At 38.0% G+C, this 19,158-nt stretch overlaps 1 protein-coding gene across 1 annotated transcript in view; it reads right to left on the minus strand.

The window, feature by feature from the left end:
* Nucleotides 1-443: 443 nt before the first annotated feature.
* The window catches only part of LOC126199539 (sodium channel protein Nach-like), a 174,505-nt gene continuing 155,790 nt past the window's right edge, over nucleotides 444-19,158 (minus strand). The window contains exon 7 of the mRNA XM_049936459.1: nucleotides 444-652. Coding sequence (XP_049792416.1) covers nucleotides 444-652 — 209 coding nt within the window. The remainder of the gene's footprint in view (nucleotides 653-19,158) is intronic.

Consider the following 19,158-nt stretch of genomic DNA (forward strand, 5'->3'; position numbering starts at 1 on the left):
AGTACACCCACCCACACTGAGTAGTACAGTTTGTTTAATGTCAAAGGTACACCTTAGGCATTTTTGTATGATTCATTTGGCATTTGTAGCTGACCACTATTAAATTCTGATGCTTACAGTGCCATCTGTTGCTAAATTTTGTAACTATTTTTTTTTTATTCTGTCATAAATTTTCCCCCTTCTTCAATAATATTCCATTACAATTTGATGTCATTCTGACTAGTGGTGTTATTTCTACAGCGGTTTGGAAGTTTAACTTTTATTATAATCACTCTGTAAATGGCAAATTGTCACGTAATTTATACTACTTTTTGTGACACTTGCATAACATTTATGCATGTAATGATCATTGTTGTTAGTAACATGAAACACTAAACTTATAGAATGACTTATGATATAGATTTACATTAATTTTGTGACCAGAATCAACAGTTCTAGATTAATTAATAAAACATAGAGGGAACACTGTGAAGACGTCTTTGGTATTGAGCTTTCACACGTCGGTTAAACATTGTGATACCTGTAGTTTTAACAGGTGTCTTTGGAGTATCTTTGACACCAAAAATAAGGGGAAGCACAAAATAGTGAATTATCTCAATGAGGCTTAGCAGGCTGGCACCTATGAATAATCCCAGAGTTCCACCAATGTTCACTGAAACAGAATAATGAAAATGTTTATTTAGTATAAAAATATATGCAGTATGTGTGAAATATTATAGCTGGTTCTAATACTCAGCTGCTGTTAGTATCCATGTGGTAGTAAATTATGAGATGGAACTGCTGGCATGTACTCACCTTCAAGAGGCAAACTGTGTAGTCCTGCTGGCAGTCAATTTAAAAGTGACACACTGCACAGATTTTGGAACTAACAGTTAATTCCACAGAGAGGAGAAAGGGAGAGTCTGGGAGTGGGTAAAGAAGAAGGGGAGGTCACTCAGACCTCAATGCAGGAGGGATCCACCTATAAGGAGGATGAAGACAGACAGAGATGAAGGAAGAAGGGTCAGAGAGAATAGGTCAGAGACAGTACACTAGTGATCACTGTGGCAGCTTCACTCAAGATAAGATGTCAGAGTGTGAACTAAAGATAGAGTAGGAGGAAGAGAGATAGATAAACTATGACCAAAAAAAAAAGAGTGGGTGGGATGTGTTAATGGAGATTAAGTCCATGACATAGTGAGCTGTGAGAATGTGGAGAAGGACAAGTTCTCATTTCTGGAGTTCAGAGGAACTAGTATTTATGGGGGAAATCAATTTAGTCCATATGGTACAGAAAGCACACAGGTTCATAGGCTCAGCCTATAGAACATGTTGAGCAACTAGATATTGGATGTCCCTTAGGCCAACAATTCTTCTATGCACATTCAAGTACTCAGCCAGATTAGTGAAGTCATGCCATATAAATCAATGTGCAGTTGAGAGATGTTAGACAATAAACAACATGTGTGTTTCACAAGTTGCTCACCAAATGGTTCTAGGCGCTTCAGTCGGGAACTGCGCTGCTGCTACGGTCGCAGGTTTGAATCCTGCCTCAGGAATGGATGTGTGTGATGTCCTTAGGTTAGTTAGGTTTAAGTAGTTCTAAGTCTAGGGGACTGATGACCTCAGATGTTACGTCCCATAGTGCTTAGAGCCATCACAAGTTGCTCTTTTGATGTAGTGTTTACCAATGGCAAGGCTTGAGTAGTTGATAGTGGGTGGCTGAATTAGTTAGGATGGTCATTAGGTTTGACTAGGATGTTATGAAAGTTAGGAATATGACAGAAGATGATAGTAGGTGGTGTGCTGAGGATATAGACTTAAGAAACTCATACCCTTGGCAGAGTAAAGTACTGAGATATTCGGGCCTAAGCAGTGCTGGATGACAAGGGGGATGCTTGTGAGTGTTTTTGGAAGTGGCTTCTGTAATAGTCAGAGGATAAGGGGGTACTCTCTGGGAGATTTATTTGTGAATGAGATCTTTGGGGTAATTACAGGAGAAGAATGCCTGGGAGATGTTGTTGGTAAACCTGCTGAGGAATTATATGGGGGAGAAGCTACATGTGCCACAGATTTCTATGGTGTAGCAAATGGAGTGTTTACTGTGAAAGGGGTGGAACTGTTGAGGTATAGGTATTCTTTGAATAGCTTGCAGGAGTGCAGCTGGATGGTGTCATGACAACATTCCAGCAGTTGAATATCCCATCATTATCAAGGCATAAATGCAAAGAGAGTGTCATGCAAGGAAACGATTGGTAGGTGGGACTATGCTGACTGAGAATCATAGTACGGCATATGCAGAAAGACAGCAAACACAGCATAAACAACTATCGTCACTACACAACAAGGGGCGACCAACATCCCACACAACAAGAGATGACCAACATCAGAAATTATTGATAGTGAATATTAACTACCAGTAGGTGCACAAACAGCTTTAACTCTGTGCCTCCATTGTTTGACCAGGGAGAGAGGAGGATATCAAGAAAAATTTAAGCAAAAACCCCTACCTCTGTCTAGGAGGTCACTTGCTAATTTAATCTCAGTTGCTTCCTTAACAACACTGTCCCAGTAGCTTCAAGTCCATGCCAGAATTCTCAGCTGCAGTAACCTGTTGTCATTTTACACACCACATAATGTTCCTTCATGGTCTTGATAGTCTAACCAATGTATGGCATGTCACAACTGCATGGGATACAGTATGAATTTACCTTACACAAATAAACATCATTCCTTAAGGACCATAGAAGGGCCCTAATTTCAGATACTGGTCAAAACACACTTTTCACACCATGTTTCCGCATAATGTGATCAATCATGTGGTGGGGACTGTAGACTCAGATGCCACCTCTTTACATTCATCACTCACTTGATTCATGGTTGGTTGTTGATGGTAGGGGCAATGCATGTCTGATCTATCTTTCACTATAATTGTTCTGACAAAAAGTGATTTTGAGGCCACACTGAGACAGTTGGTGACAACTATTAGCCTGGTGTCAGTTGGCTTCCTATAAATGTTCTGTCCTAATGTAGCATGAAACTCCTGACTGACAGATCAACGAGAGTAAGGCAGCCATTCTTTTCCACCACTATAGTGATGTGAATATTCAGGTGCACAAGATTCAGATGTTTTAAAAATCTGTATAAATTCTCACTGTTGTGAGATTAAACAACAAAAATATCATCAACCTATCTAAAAAAAACATCCTGGTTTTATGGCCACTGACTTTGGGGCACCTTCTTGAAATCTTTCATAACCATATTTGTAATAACAGGTTCCAAAAGGCTCCCCTCACAACTCAGTCAGCTTGTTCATAGAACTCATTAATGAATAAAATAAATGTTGAAATAAGTTAATTTAACACTGAACTTAACCTCAGTCAGCTCTAATATATCAGACAGAAAAATGGAAGTGAAGGGAGAGACCACCTCAGAACTCACTAAAATATCAGACTTATTAAAACACAGTACTTCTAATTGATGTTTCCTAATGTGTTTTGCTACATGGTATGTCAGAGCAAAAACTTCATTGTAAATGTATATGCAGTAACTTCTTGTTTCATTTTATATGAAATTTCTGAATGAATTCCATACAAGGACTCCTCTGTCTTTTGCTAAGTGCATTTATCTTCAACATAAAATGTAGCAAATTCACCTGAAATACTGTTTACAAAAATCTTTTCTTCTTTCTTAACACAGATAGTAGCTCAGGCACAACATGTTAAAAATTTCACATGACATCAGCACCAAACTGGACATTTCAGCTCAATGTCAGCATCTAGCAAAGCATCATTTCTTGTTCATTACTACCATTTTTCATTGTCAAATCAACTTTGAGTATAGTAGTGATTGTGTGCAAAGTCTGTTCTTCATTCCAGAGAAAAATTTAATGCTATCATTGGAAATGAAGTGACAGAAGTTGTCATCTTGTTGGCTCAGTGTAATGTCATTCATAAATTAAATCATGAACACAGAGGATCTAATTTGCATGGACTGTGTGAAACATACTGATATAAGATTGTTCACATCAACTTGACTAGAAAAAGGGATCGGTTGGTAGGACATGTTCTGAGGCATCAAGGGATCACCAACTTGGTATTGGAGCGCAGCGTGGAGGGTAAAAATTGTAGAGGGAGACCAAGAGATGAATACACTAAACAGATTCAGAAGGATGTAGGTTGCAGTAGGTACTGGGAGATGAAGAAGCTTGCACAGGATAGAGTAGCATGGAGAGCTGCATCAAACCAGTCTCAGGACTGAAGACCACAACAACAACAACAGATAAGTATGACATGAAGTGTTTACTTCAGGTGTCAGGCCACCACATTTATAGGCTTATATAAATTTTCTAATGATTTCATTTCATTTATCTGGTCTCGTAGAACTAAATTTATTACACTGATTCATATTCTGACACTAATTTTGTTTCAACATCAGAAAGAGCACAAATATCCCTGAGCTGGTTGGACAGTTACTAATTGATACTTGAACGTAAGCTTTTCATTAGTATTTATGGAATACTCTCATGCAAATGTTAGGAATGTTTTTAGGCTAATAACCTTGACAATATAAACAACTTAATAAAAAGCATTATTATCAAACATATTTTATGAATTTTAACACTAGAATGGTGGAAGGGTTCAAAATGACATGTCATACATTTTTTGTTCTTTGTCATATCCAATCTATTTATATACTTCATTAATGAAATTATATGACTTTTACTAATTTTTTCTCCTCTTTCTGAAGATGTTTCAGTACTTATAAAATATTTTAATTTTCTTCACCATTCATTCTGTATACCTAGAATGGCAGAATGGGTCAATTTGACTCCACTGTAATTTCCCTTCTGAATATAAGTAAACTATCCAACAATGCAGTGTCAACAGTGAGCAGTAATGCAGAGCAGTTACTCCTCATTGTTGCAACTTGGCATGTGTACAATCCAGTCTGCCGCAGCTTATGTTGTGTCACTCAGGCAGTCTTTGTCCCTGAAATACATTTTCCAACATGTATGTCACCATGGACTTTCTGATGAAGAAGTGTTACATCTCTTAGAGAATTCCAAAGTTGAATCTGAAGTTAACTTCACTGATGAAGATGATGATTATGTATCTGACAAGTGAAAATGAAGACATTGTCAATGAGGGGTGATTAGTGGAACAGGATTCAGATGCTGACATATGTCAATTATTACTTCTCTCGCCACAGCAGATACAGTTGGAAACAATAAAGATGATTGCAAGGAATGGAACCCTGTGAGAGATTGGAAATTTTTCATCTTCTGGAAGTTGGTCAACTGTGAATGTTCTGAAGGAGACAGGAGGTCCCCTAATTATCCTTGCCAACGAGTAGACACCTCTGTCAACAGTGTATTTCATCTTATTATTGATGAAGCAATGTTACATCTCATGAAGAAATACACAAAATCAAATGCTCGAAAAGCACTACAAAACAATGACTGGACTGTGTCACTTGAGGAACTGGAGAAAGTGACAGCCATTATGTGTGTTCGGAGTGTACAGTGCACAAAAGGTATGTCTGTGGATAACCTCTTGTTGCACACTTGGGGGCCAGTTTTTATCAAGGACATTATGCCAAGGGGCAGATTTCAGGAACTTCTCAAATTCTCCATTTTGATGAAAAATTAACCTGTGCTGAAAGCTTGGCAGCCAACAAATTCACTCTTGTATCTGAAATTTGGAGAAAGTTAATTGAAAACATTCTTCGTGCTTACTGCCCTGGAGAAAATACGGGTATAACTACTGATGAGCAACTGTTACCAAGCAAAGGAAGATGCAGTTTTACCCAATTCTTATCCAACAAACCAGGCAAATATGGTCTCCAATTTTGGTTGGCTGTTGATGTAATGACAAAGTATATATGTAATGCTTTCCCAAACCTCGGCAAAGAGGACACACATATAGAGAAACAACAACTTGGAGAGTACATCAATATGTGTCTAGTGGAGCCATTTGTAAATCAAGGAAGTAATGTGACCACAGACAACTTCTTTACATCTCTTCGACATGCTAAAAAACTCAAAGAAAAGAAAACTACATTAGTTGGTACAATGAATAAGATCTGCCATGAAATACCCAATGAGTAAGGAAGCCAAATGCTGAAATATACTCCACCACAATACTGCACAATAGTGGCAACACAAACTGCACTTTGACTGTCCACCAAGGAAAGAAGAATAAAAATGTCATTCTTCTGAGTCCGCTGCATATTGAAGTAGCAATAAGCAAGAAAGGAAGGAAAGAACCTGGAATCATAGCATTCTACAATGCAACAATGTATGGGGTGGATGTGGTTGATCAAATGACCCATAAATATACTACGAAGGTTGCATGTAGGAGATGGCAAATGCATGTCTTCCACAACATACTGGACAGGGCGGTAATAAATACGTGGGTCATCTATAATGGAGTAATGAACAAGAAAATTGAAAGAAAGAAGTTCATACTTCAAATGGCAAATGAACTCAGTGGAACAAAAGAGCAAGAACATCAGGCAAAGGAAGAGGATATGGGACTGAAATCACCTAGAAAGCAAAGGAAGTGCCAATCAGACTCTGCAAAGGCAAAAAGACCAGTGGAAACTGTGTAAAGAGCCACAAAGCTGTGTGCACAAAATGTGTGCATATCACAGGAATCACTTGTGCTAAGTGCATCTAGCAGCTTCTAACGACTTGAGTGAAAAGTAATACAGAGCTATTTGTAAAACCCATATGAGAGTAAAATGAACCAAATATATTAAATGTGTCTAGAAGATTGTATGAATAGTTAATACAGTAAAATTTATAGTTGAAAAACTTGTTAGCAGTAGCAACAATAAATTTATATGGTACATTAGTGTTCAAATAAATTAGTAATTATTTTTTATAATTGTAAATAACTGGTGTGGTTACTAGAAATAAAGTACGGATTAACAAATACTTAAACAAGTACTCGTTTAAGTCAAACAAGAAAATATTTTATATAGTATAAAAATGATCCCTTTCCACCATTTTAGGAATATCAGAAACTCTGCCATTCTAGTGTTTATATTAAAAGCTAAAAGTCACATGAAACAGTATGTTGCGATGTGAGGACAACAAATTAATGCATTACTGGATGTGGCCAGTTGATATGCAGTACACAAGCAAGGTTTTGATTTTAATCCATAAATTTTCTGTTTCTAACAATGGAAATGTGTATAACCAGTGAATTAATCATTGGGGGTCTCAGTTTTCAAACAGATTTTTGTGAGCCAGCTATTTTTTCCCCCCCATAAATATGTAATTCTGAAAGTGAAAATCATATCAACCTCAACCTGAATTTCTGGAAAGTTTTCTTGGCACCACTGCATTAGTTACAATCTCAAGAATTCAACAAGTTGCAGCAAATTTTGATGGAGTAGATACTCACAAAATTATTTTACAGATACTGCACCAATGGAGATCACCAAGAACTGAATATGAGTATTTGATATTTAACTTATGCCCTGGTGTATTTCATGAGTAATGGAACTGATCAATGATCCAATTTTGATTACATTTTGTACTTAATATGTATCTTGTGAATTAGACCACCTGATTCATAAGCATTTTTTTCTGAAATTACATAAATTTGGGTTTTGAGTTATCAGAAAGTAAAGAATTACTTTAGATATATCCAACATAAAAATTTATGCTCAAATGACATATTAAAGTGAAGAATTATTGATTTAATTATTTTTCAAAAGACAATTTTTTCGATATTTTCAAATGAAATTGTAATTACTTACCAAATTGTTGTCATTACTGCTATGTTGGTAATTTATTCTGAAAATATTTATTTGAAAAGATGTTTTTACTTACATGTAATTCTCTCTGGATGTAAAAGAATAGTATGAGGACTAATCTGTGATGTTATGTGGAAATCTAAAATGGAGAAAATCCAACATCTGTTGATAGAAACTGAAACCACCAGTGTTCTCATTTAAACTATAAAACCTGATCATATTCCTAGATGTGACATTTATTGTGCATGAGTCATGTTTTTCAATGAACCATATTTTTGACAAGCAAATGGGGAAACTATGTCTTTTTTATATTATTTGGTCTTGCTTCTTGCTAGTTGCACTACACTAGTGTAGGAATTTAGTTGTTTTTCACAGTAATACAGGGGAGATCTGTAATAAATGATATATGAGTTGCCTTATCAGCCACTTGGTTCTTTGTACCATATGGGACAGTAACTTACTGTTGCCATAAACTTAGTTGACACCCAGTGCAGTCTCTGGTGGGAATGAGCCTAAAGGCATTTCCCATTTACGGTTATTCCTATCAGACACTGCACTGTGTGTCAACCTAGTTTGTGCAAACAGAACCAGTGTTGTGTTTGCGAATTATTTGAAGATGAGATACAAAGCTGCAAAAACATCACACAGGGTTGATGAAGCAACGGTTCCTGTAGGACAATGGTTAGTTGGAAGCATATTATGTTCCCATATATTGTTTACATAGAAATGTATTAATGAGGTTTATGATGGCTCTGCAGAATCCCAACACTACTTTGCATGAGAGTGCTGTTATGCTACATGTTGACATTTACAGGCATGAATGCTGGTACACAACAGTCTCTATCAAGATAAGGTATCTTTTTTTAATCAACCCAATGAATGGGCTAGATGTAGATGCATATTTTTGCAATATGGAAGCTTCATTCACATAAAAGTTTTCATATTTTATGAAGCACTCTGTTGTCAGTGGTGTACCATATGTGATGCCCTGGAAATGGAGATGAATTGTTGGCTTTAAATTGTTGAATGCATGGTATCTTCATACTTCTGATTGTGTTTGGTGTAGGCATGGGTATTCAAACACAGAGATGTGTAAACAGGCAGAATACAGCACTGTGGTCAGCAATGACTTACAAGACAGCAAACGTGTGGCACAGTTGTTAGACTGGTTACTGTTGCTACAATGGCAGGTTATCAAGATTTAAGTGAGTTTGAAGATTGTGTTATAGTTGGCACAAAAGTAATAGAATACAGCATCTCTGAGGTAATGATGAAGTGGGGATTTTCCCATATGACCATTTAATGAGTGTACCATGAATATCAGGATTCCAGTAAAACATCAAATCTCTGACATCACTGTGGCCAGAAAAAGATCCTGCAAGAATGGGACCAATGACAACTGAAGAGAATTGTTCAGCATGATAGAAGTGCAACCCTTTTGCAAACTGCTGCCGATTTCAATGCTGGGACAGCAAGAAGTGTCAGCATGTGAACCATTCAATGAAACATATGATATGGGCTTTTGAAGCTGAAGGCCCATTCATGTAACTTTGACAATGACTTCACACACAGCTTTATGCCTCGTCTGGGCCCATCAATACTGACATTGGACTGTTGATGACTGGAAACATGTTGGCTGGTTGGTCAAGTTTCATTTCAAATTGTATTGAGTGGATGGACATGTGTGGATATGGAGACTACCTCATGAATCCATGGACCTTGCATATCAGCAGGGGACTGTTCTAGCTGGTGGAAGCTCTATAATGGTGTGGGGAATGTGCAGTTAGAGTGATATGGGACTCCTGAAACATCTACATATGACTCTGACAAGTGATATGTATGTAAGCATCCTGTCTGATCACCTGAATCCATTCATGTCCATTGTGCATTCCACTGGACTTGGATAATTCCAGCAGGACAATGCAACACCCCATATGTCCATAATTCCTACAGGAACTCTCTTCTGAATTAATACACTTTCACTGGTGACCAAACCCCCCAGGCAGGAACATTATTGAGCATATCTGGGATGCCTTGCAACATACTGTTCAGAAGAGATCTCCACCCCCTCATACTCTTACAGGTTTATGGACAACCCTGCAGGATTCATTGTGTCAGTTCCCTCCAGCACTACTTCAGACATTAGTCGAGTCCAAGCTACATAGTGTTATGGCACTTCTGCATACTCGTAGTGGCCCTACAAAATATTAGGCAGGTGTACCAGTTTCTTTGGATCTTCAGCTATAATGCCTCACCTTGTGACCTTTGTTAATTTTGTCTCAAATACTTCTCTTGTAAGGCCTATTGTCAAAGGTTTCTCTCTAGTTTGAGAATGACAGTCAGTGGCACAAGATTCCTTTATTCCCTTTAACTAATCACTAATGGGAGACAGATCTTGCATATATCCATACTGCTAATTAATTTGCTTCAAATATTACTGCTATTGTTTCCATAAAATATTGCTAAATTTACAGTAGTTATCAGTAACTGCATCTGGTCATACATTTATCATTGTGGGACAGTAGTCATCATAATTACACACTTGGTTTCTGTATTAATCATAATATCACAAAGCCAGCCATGCCTATGATGAGTCTGTATTCATTGACTGCAGTGGTCATCTAGTGGTTATGGTGTAACATATTATTGAGATTACTTTTTTCTATTCCTGCTGCCTTCCATGTCAGCAGATGTTGAGCTCCAACGTACCTAATGTTTGAATGTTGAGTTGGGTGCAGCTGCACCAAAAATATGTGTTTGGATTTTTCACTGTGATATAGCACTGTCCCCTGCTACTTGATTCTAGACTTCAGCATTCTTGCCCATGTTCTTTGGTGAATTGATGAGGGAGTTGTTGAGCCAAGGTAGCTATCATGAGGCAGTCCCTTTTAAACACATAAAGTTATTCACAAATTTGTTTGGAGACAGCATGATAAATGAAAACTGCCAATGTTCATATGAAAAACAATGTGGACATTATTGTATTGATGATGAGAAGATCTGAACCTAATTTACCGATAATATTCTGAATTTGATACTTTCAAGAAAAACTTTAATCTAGCATCAGCCTTAAGCATTTAAAATGTCCAATTTCATTGCTTATTTGGCCCCCTTGTCATAATACAATGTTTATCAAACTATAGCTATACTCTACTTTTTGTAGCAGTTACCAGTCACTATAACATTAACATTTCTTGGTATTACTACCTGTCATATTTACTAAATCATTTACATTCATTTCCACATCTTTTATAATGATACTAGGAGGCCTTACACCCATTAATAGTTGCTTAATGACAGTTAAAAATCATTTTTTCAATGTCATTTGTATTAGAAAGATACTTTTATAGCAGCATGACAGAAATGTTTAACAATTCTTACTTTATGTACTTAAGTACATTGGTGATTGTTCTAAAAATAACACATCTTGAAAAATCAAAATAAGTTGTTGCCGCTTTTGAGAAGACCAATTTTATATTCTTGCCTTACAATGAAATGTATATGACAAATTTTATTAATTCATATGCTGTACAATTACTGAAAGTTTCAGGTTGTTTTGTCAAATTGCCTATCCTTCTCATAATAATAGCAATAAGAATGTTCTTAATTATAAAAAAATAAATAAAATAATAAAAAACTAAAAAATAATAAAAATTGTGGGAAAATTGTGGAAATGTCAACAAAACTTTACTGGAAACATCAGCCATACGAAGGATTTTCTGAGACACTGGTCAACTAGTTACCTATTCCTCTTTTAACAAATTCTGTCCTCTGTCTAGCATGCTTCTAGGTCCATTTGTTTTTTCTCAGGATTCTAATTTCCTCATCATCAATGGATGACATAGCATGAGTCTCACAATTTTTAAGTGGGAATCTTTGCAGCGTATCATATTTTACATTATAAAGCCACATGGGAAGACAGTGGGAGACACAGGTGCAAGACTCTCATCCTAAGAAAACCAGGGCCACCTGTAAAACCAGTCACATCAAATACCATCTGGTGTAACATCTACATAATACTTTATACAGGCATAACCACCAGCCAGTTGGCCACTGAAATGAACGGCCACCACTAATCTGGGGAAAGCTGATCACCCAATGGTGAAACATGCTGATGGGCATAACATGCTTAGTTATAAAGGCTATTTTCATTTGGATCATTCACTTCTACGCTGACTTCTCTTAAAAGCATAGATGACACAAGTCCTTGTAACAATTCTTTTATTTTCTGTATATTTTCTAACAGTTGTTCCTTGAAACCCTGGAGGAACTTATGAATAACCTCACATTTGTGAAATATGAATTAAAATTAAATAGGATTGGCATGCGGTCAAAACATATGACATAAAAAAGATAACTTCTCATTGTAAATTGTCTGCAGTGTAAACAAATGATATTGCATCTGTTTGTTGCTGATAATCTTATAAGCATGGAAAGCATTATATGATAATAAATACAAATTCAGGAAGACTACAAAAAGAAAATTTAAGACCAATGACAACTGAAGAGAATTGTTCAGCATGATAGAAGTGCAACCCTTTTGCAAACTGCTGCCGATTTCAATGCTGGGACAGCAAGAAGTGTCAGCATGTGAACCATTCAATGAAACATATGATATGGGCTTTTGAAGCTGAAGGCCCATTCATGTAACTTTGACAATGACTTCACACACAGCCTTTAGGCTGTAAATACACACATGTAGCTGGACAGAGATGTCACTACCTCCTGAGCTATCATCCTTCCAGTTTGGGTATGCACTCTGTCCACAGATACCAAGGATGTATGCAAGGAATGGGTAATAGGCAATAGCAGTCCAAATGGAGGTGTTATTAGTGATTTGTGCATGCGATACAAAAAGAGTCTTTCTTTGTGCCAAGATCAGTATCAAGGAAGGTAAATCACTGAGTAGAAAAAGACCATGTGAATGTCACCTGTTCCACATTAAAATGTTTCTTATCTACAGGCATGGCTTCTGTGGGTGCCACATCAGCACTGGGAAGCAGCAGCTATCCACCTTTTTTATTGTATTCTTCATCCTTAGCTTTTCCTGTTAGAGGGGTTGGCTTTCCTAATCATTCAATACAATCTATGCTGCTGGAAAGCAGCATTTCAATTAATGCTTAGTTTCTTCATATCACTTTTGGTATCTGTCAACCAGGTAGTTTGAGGTTTCCCTCTTTCTTCCCTCTTTGCAGCCATGGAAAGATACTGTTTCATGACAGTCATTTGTTCTTCATGTTAAGTGACCACCCATCTCAGCCTGGATTCTGAGAGTTTCTAATTTGTGGAAGCAACTTAAAAGCTACTTGTTGTAAATTCATTACAAGTGCATTTTATCTTTCACTGTTACTTCTCCCACCCATCATAACGAGTCTTTTTTTCATGCTTAGGCATCACTGTAATACATAATACAGGTGAGACAGCCATTTTATAAACTTTCGCTTTGAGTTTATAGACATTTTAGCATCACACAGAACCTTTAAAAGCATGCACCTCTTATTCTGTGAATTACATCTGGTTCAATTGATCCTGGAGTTGCAGATGATGAAATGTATATGTCAGTAAGTTTGTCAGAATCAGTACACACAGACACCATCTTGCCAAGACAGTTCGGAAATAAAACTTACCTGCCCACCCTTCCTGTAACACCACCACACCCATCACCATTGTGAAGTCACTGGGCAATAATCATCTTATCATCCAGTCCTTTAAAAATAGAATTACAACGTTTATCAGTGCAGTCTGCAGTCAGCTACCTCTCATCACACCCTCAGCTGAAGGAAAGCCTACCCAAAGTCCTAGTTTCGTCCAAAGGAGCATTCTGTTCCAACTCATATGCAACAGCCTGGCCTATTCCTACAAAATCCTGGTTTTGAATACTATACCACATTGGTCAACATCAACATATATACTCTGTAAGCCACTGTACAGTGCATGACAAAGGGCACTTCACACTATTATTGTCTACTATCTGTTCTATTCCATTCAGGTACTGAACAAAGCAAATTTGATGGTCTGTATACCTCTGTGTGTGCATTAATCTCTCTTGTCTTATTATCATGATCCTTAACCAAGATAAATGATGGGGAAGCATAAAGGTCACATGGTATTCTTTACATTCAAATTCTCTAGATTTGTTCAACTGGGTTTCATGAGAACTACATCTTATGCCCAAGTATTCCCATTTAAGTTTCCTGAGAATTCAGTTACACTTCTGTATAGGCCATACCGACCTGAAACTTCCTGGTAGATTAAAACCGTGTGGCCAACCGAGACTCGAACTCAGGACCTTTGTCTTTCGCGGGCAATTGCTCTACCATCTGAGCTTCACAGTTTTAATCTGCCAGGAAGTTTCATATCAGCGCACACTCCACTGCAGAGTGAAAATCTCATTCTGGAAACATCCCCCAGGCTGTGGCTAAGCCATGTCTCCGCAGTATCCTTTCTTTCAGGAGTGCTAGTTCTGCAAGGTTCGCAGGAGAGCTTCTGTAAAGTTTGGAAGGTAGGAGATGAGATACTGGCAGAAGTAAAGCTGTGAGGACTGGGCATGAGTCGTGCTTCGGTAGCTCAGATGGTAGAGCACTTGCCCGCGAAAGGCAAAGGTCCCGAGTTCGAGTCTCGGTTGGACACACAGTTTTAATCTGCCAGGAAGTTTCATATCAGCGCACACTCCGCTGCAGAGTGAAAATCTCATTCTGCATACCAACCTGTTACAATTTAATGTTGTTCTTAGAATTACCTCTAAATACTTAACACATTGTGACATGGTCAAGATGTTCATCACTTATCTTGTAATCAGGTTCTTTTTCTTTGTCATAATATCTCACATTTATCTGTGCTTAAAGAGAACTACCAATGAGTACACCAACATCCTCCTCCTATCAATACCCTAACTGTATGACCTGCCACATAAAACCAGCCACCAACTGATATTGCAGTTCAGTCAGACATTTTGTGTCCCTTAAAAGGCAGGACTATTTGTGAAAACAATCATATGATATATCAGCTGCAATAATAATTACCAAAAATACCACCTAAGCTACAAACAACTTTGTATGTTACACAATGCTGCTGCTACCAACCACTGGGGAGGAAACCAGTAAGTTTGTGCATATACATAAGAGTAAAATATTCACAGGTATAGATGAAATTTAAGTGTGTATACTAAAAGACTGCATTTGCAGTATGGAAGGTCCTCCAACAGACAGTACAAATGAGTCATTCATATCCTGCTGCTTCACTGATTCCTAAAGCACACAAAAATTATTCCCATTGTAATGAAACTGGCCCCCCATGAACCATGGACCTTGCCGTTGGTGGGGAGGCTTGCATGCCTCAGCGATACAGATAGCCGTACCGTAGGTGCAACCACAACGGAGGGGTATCTGTTGAGAGGCCAGACAAACGTGTGGTTCCTGAAGAGGGGCAGCAGCCTTTTCAGTAGTTGCAAGGGCAACAGTCTGGATGATTGACTGATGTGGCCTTGTAACAATAACCAAAACGGCCTTGCTGTGCTGGTACTGCGAACGGCTGAAAGCAAGGGGAAACTACAGCCGTAATTTTTCCCGAGGGCATGCAGCTTTACTGTATGATTAAATGATGATGGCGTCCTCTTGGGTAAAATATTCCGGAGGTAAAATAGTCCCCCATTCGGATCTCTGGGTGGGGACTACTCAAGAGGATGTCGTTATCGGGAGAAAGAAAACTGGCGTTCTACGGATCGGAGCGTGGAATGTCAGATCCCTTAATCGGGCAGGTAGGTTAGAAAATTTAAAAAGGGAAATGGATAGGTTGAAGTTAGATATAGTGGATATTAGTGAAGTTCGGTGGCAGGAGGAACAAGACTTGTGGTCAGGTGTCTACAGGGTTATAAACACAAAATCAAATAGGGGTAATGCAGGAGTAGGTTTAATAATGAATAGGAAAATAGGAATGCCGGTAAGCTACTACAAACAGCATAGTGAATGCATTATTGTGGCCAAGATAGATACGAAGCCCACACCTACTACAGTATATATGCCAACTAGCTCTGCAGATGACGAAGAAATTGAAGAAATGTATGATGAAATAAAAGTAATTATTCAGATTGTGAAGGGAGATGAAAATTTAATAGTCATGGGTGAATGGAATTCGAGTGTAGGAAAAGGGAGAGAAGGAAACATAGTAGGTGAATATGGATTGGGGCTAAGAAATGAAAGAGGAAGCCGCCTGGTAGAATTTTGCACAGAGCACAACATAATCATAGCTAACACTTGGTTTAAGAATCATGAAAGAAGGTTGTATACATGGAAGAATCCTGGAGATACTAAAAGGTATCAGATAGATTATATAATGGTAAGACAGAGATTTAGGAACCAGGTTTTAAATTGTAAGACATTTCCAGGGGCAGATGTGGACTCTGACCACAATCTATTGGTTATGACCTGTAGATTAAAACTGAAGAAACTGCAAAAAGGTGTGAATTTAAGGAGATGGGACCTGGATAAACTGAAAGAACCAGAGGTTGTACAGAGTTTCAGGGAGAACATAAGGGAACAATTGACAGGAATGGGGGAAAGAACTACAGTAGAAGAAGAATGGGTAGCTTTGAGGGATGAAGTAGCGAAGGCAGCAGAGGATCAAGTAGGTAAAAAGACGAGGGCTAGTAGAAATCCTTGGGTAACAGAAGAAATATTGAATTTAATTGATGAAAGGAGAAAATATAAAAATGCAGTAAATGAAGTAGGCAAAAAGGAATACAAACGTCTCAAAAATGAGATCGACAGGAAGTGCAAAATGGCTAAGCAGGGATGGCTAGAGGACAAATGTAAGGATGTAGAGGCCTATCTCACTAGGGGTAAGATAGATACTGCCTACAGGAAAATTAAAGAGACCTTTGGAGATAAGAGAATGACTTGTATGAATATCAAGAGCTCAGATGGAAACCCAGTTCTAAGCAAAGAAGGGAAAGCAGAAAGGTGGAAGGAGTATATAGAGGGTCTATACAAGGGCGATGTACTTGAGGACAATATTATGGAAATGGAAGAGGATGTAGATGAAGATGAAATGGGAAATATGATACTGCGTGAAGAGTTTGACAGAGCACTGAAAGACCTGAGTCGAAACAAGGCCCCCGGAGTAGACAACATTCCATTGGAACTACTGACGGCCTTGGGAGAGCCAGTCCTGACAAAACTCTACCATCTGGTGAGCAAGATGTATGAAACAGGCGAAATACCCTCAGACTTCAAGAAGAATATAATAATTCCAATCCCAAAGAAAGCAGGTGTTGACAGATGTGAAAATTACTGAACTATCAGTTTAATAAGTCACAGCTGCAAAATACTAACACGAATTCTTTACAGACGAATGGAAAAACTAGTAGAAGCCAACCTCGGGGAAGATCAGTTTGGATTCCGTAGAAACACTGGAACACGTGAGGCAATACTGACCTTACGACTTATCTTAGAAGAAAGATTAAGGAAAGGCAAACCTACGTTTCTAGCATTTGTAGACTTAGAGAAAGCTTTTGACAATGTTGACTGGAATACTCTCTTTCAAATTCTAAAGGTGGCAGGGGTAAAATACAGAGAGCGAAAGGCTATTTACAATTTGTACAGAAACCAGATGGCAGTTATAAGAGTCAAGGGACATGAAAGGGAAGCAGTGGTTGGGAAGGGAGTAAGACAGGGTTGTAGCCTCTCCCCGATGTTGTTCAATCTGTATATTGAGCAAGCAGTAAAGGAAACAAAAGAAAAATTCGGAGTAGGTATTAAAATTCATGGAGAAGAAATAAAAACTTTGATGTTTGCCGATGACATTGTAATTCTGTCAGAGACAGCAAAGGACTTGGAAGAGCAGTTGAATGGAATGGACAGTGTGTTGAAAGGAGGATATAAGATGAACATCAACAAAAGCAAAACAAGGATAATGGAATGTAGTCTAATGAAGTCGGGTGATGCGGAGGGAATTAGATTAGGAAATGAGACACTTTAAGTAGTAAAGGAGTTTTGCTATTTGGGGAGCTAAATAACTGATGATGGTCAAAGTAGAGAGGATATAAAATGTAGACTGGCAATGGCAAGGAAAGCGTTTCTCAAGAAGAGAAATTTGTTAACATCAAGTATAGATTTAAGTGTCAGGAAGTCATTTCTGAAAGTATTTGTATGGAGTGTAGCCATGTATGGAAGTGAAACATGGACAATAAATAGTTTGGACAAGAAGAGAATAGAAGCTTTCGAAATGTGGTGCTACAGAAGAATGCTGAAGATTATATGGGTAGATCACATAACTGATGAGGAGGTATTGAATAGGATTGGGGAGAAGAGAAGTTTGTGGCACAACTTGACTAGAAGAAGGGATCGGTTGGTAGGACATGTTCTGAGGCATTAAGGGATCACCAATTTAGTATTGGAGGGCAGCGTGGAGGGTAAAAATCGTAGAGGGAGACCAAGAGATGAATACACTAAGCAGATTCAGAAGGATGTAGGTTGCAGTAGGTACTGGGAGATGAAAAAGCTTGCACAGGATAGAGTAGCATGGAGAGCTGCATCAAACCAGTCTGAGGACTGAAGACCACAACAACAACAACAATGAAACTGGCCAGTCCTATTTCTGTCACACATGGTAGAATACAAGTAATTTTGATAGATAAAAATTCTACTCACCAAGTGGTGGCAGGAGAAAACACTTACAAAAGGTATTACAGTTTGCAAGCTTTTGAAGCCAGTGGCTCTTTCTTCTGGCAGAAGGGTTGAAGGGGAAGAAAGAAGGGTGAAGGAAAAGGACTAGAGAAGTTTAGAGAAAGGTGTAGAGTTTAGAAAAATTGCTCAGAACTCTGGTTCAGGGAAGACTTATTGGATGGAATGAGAAGGAAAGATTGATTGTTGGAAAAGTTCCCAACAACCAGTCTTTCTTTCTCATAGCGCCAAGTAAGTCTCCCCTGACCTGGGACCCTCAATGACTTTTCCAAACTCTACCCCTTTTCCTTCACCTCCCTCCCTTCCCTCTCAATCATTCTGCCAGAAAAGGGGCCAGTGGGTCTGAAAGCTTGCAAACTGTGATACCTTTTATATGTGTACTCCCCTGCCACTGCTTGGTGAATAGATTTTTTTATCTTTTCAATTACTTATATTTTCAGAAATTGGTAATTAACAGATGGCAGAAAATGATACATTAAATTCATGACACAATCCAGTAGAATCAAAATCATAAGTCTGGAAATGTAATTCACTCTTATGTTTACCACAAAACAGAACGAATATATAAAATCAACACAAGATTTATTTCCAGCATAATTTGAAACTGAAATTATAAATTAAAATTATTGTCATTATTCCTATTTGTTTAACTTATTCTGAAAACTTATTTATTTTTCATACCACTATTTTAATTAAAAATTATGCTCATCTATAAAATTATCAATGTTAGTCT

The sequence above is a fragment of the Schistocerca nitens genome, chromosome 8 (assembly GCF_023898315.1).
Source record: "Schistocerca nitens isolate TAMUIC-IGC-003100 chromosome 8, iqSchNite1.1, whole genome shotgun sequence".
In the NCBI taxonomy this organism is placed as follows: Eukaryota; Metazoa; Arthropoda; class Insecta; order Orthoptera; family Acrididae; genus Schistocerca; species Schistocerca nitens.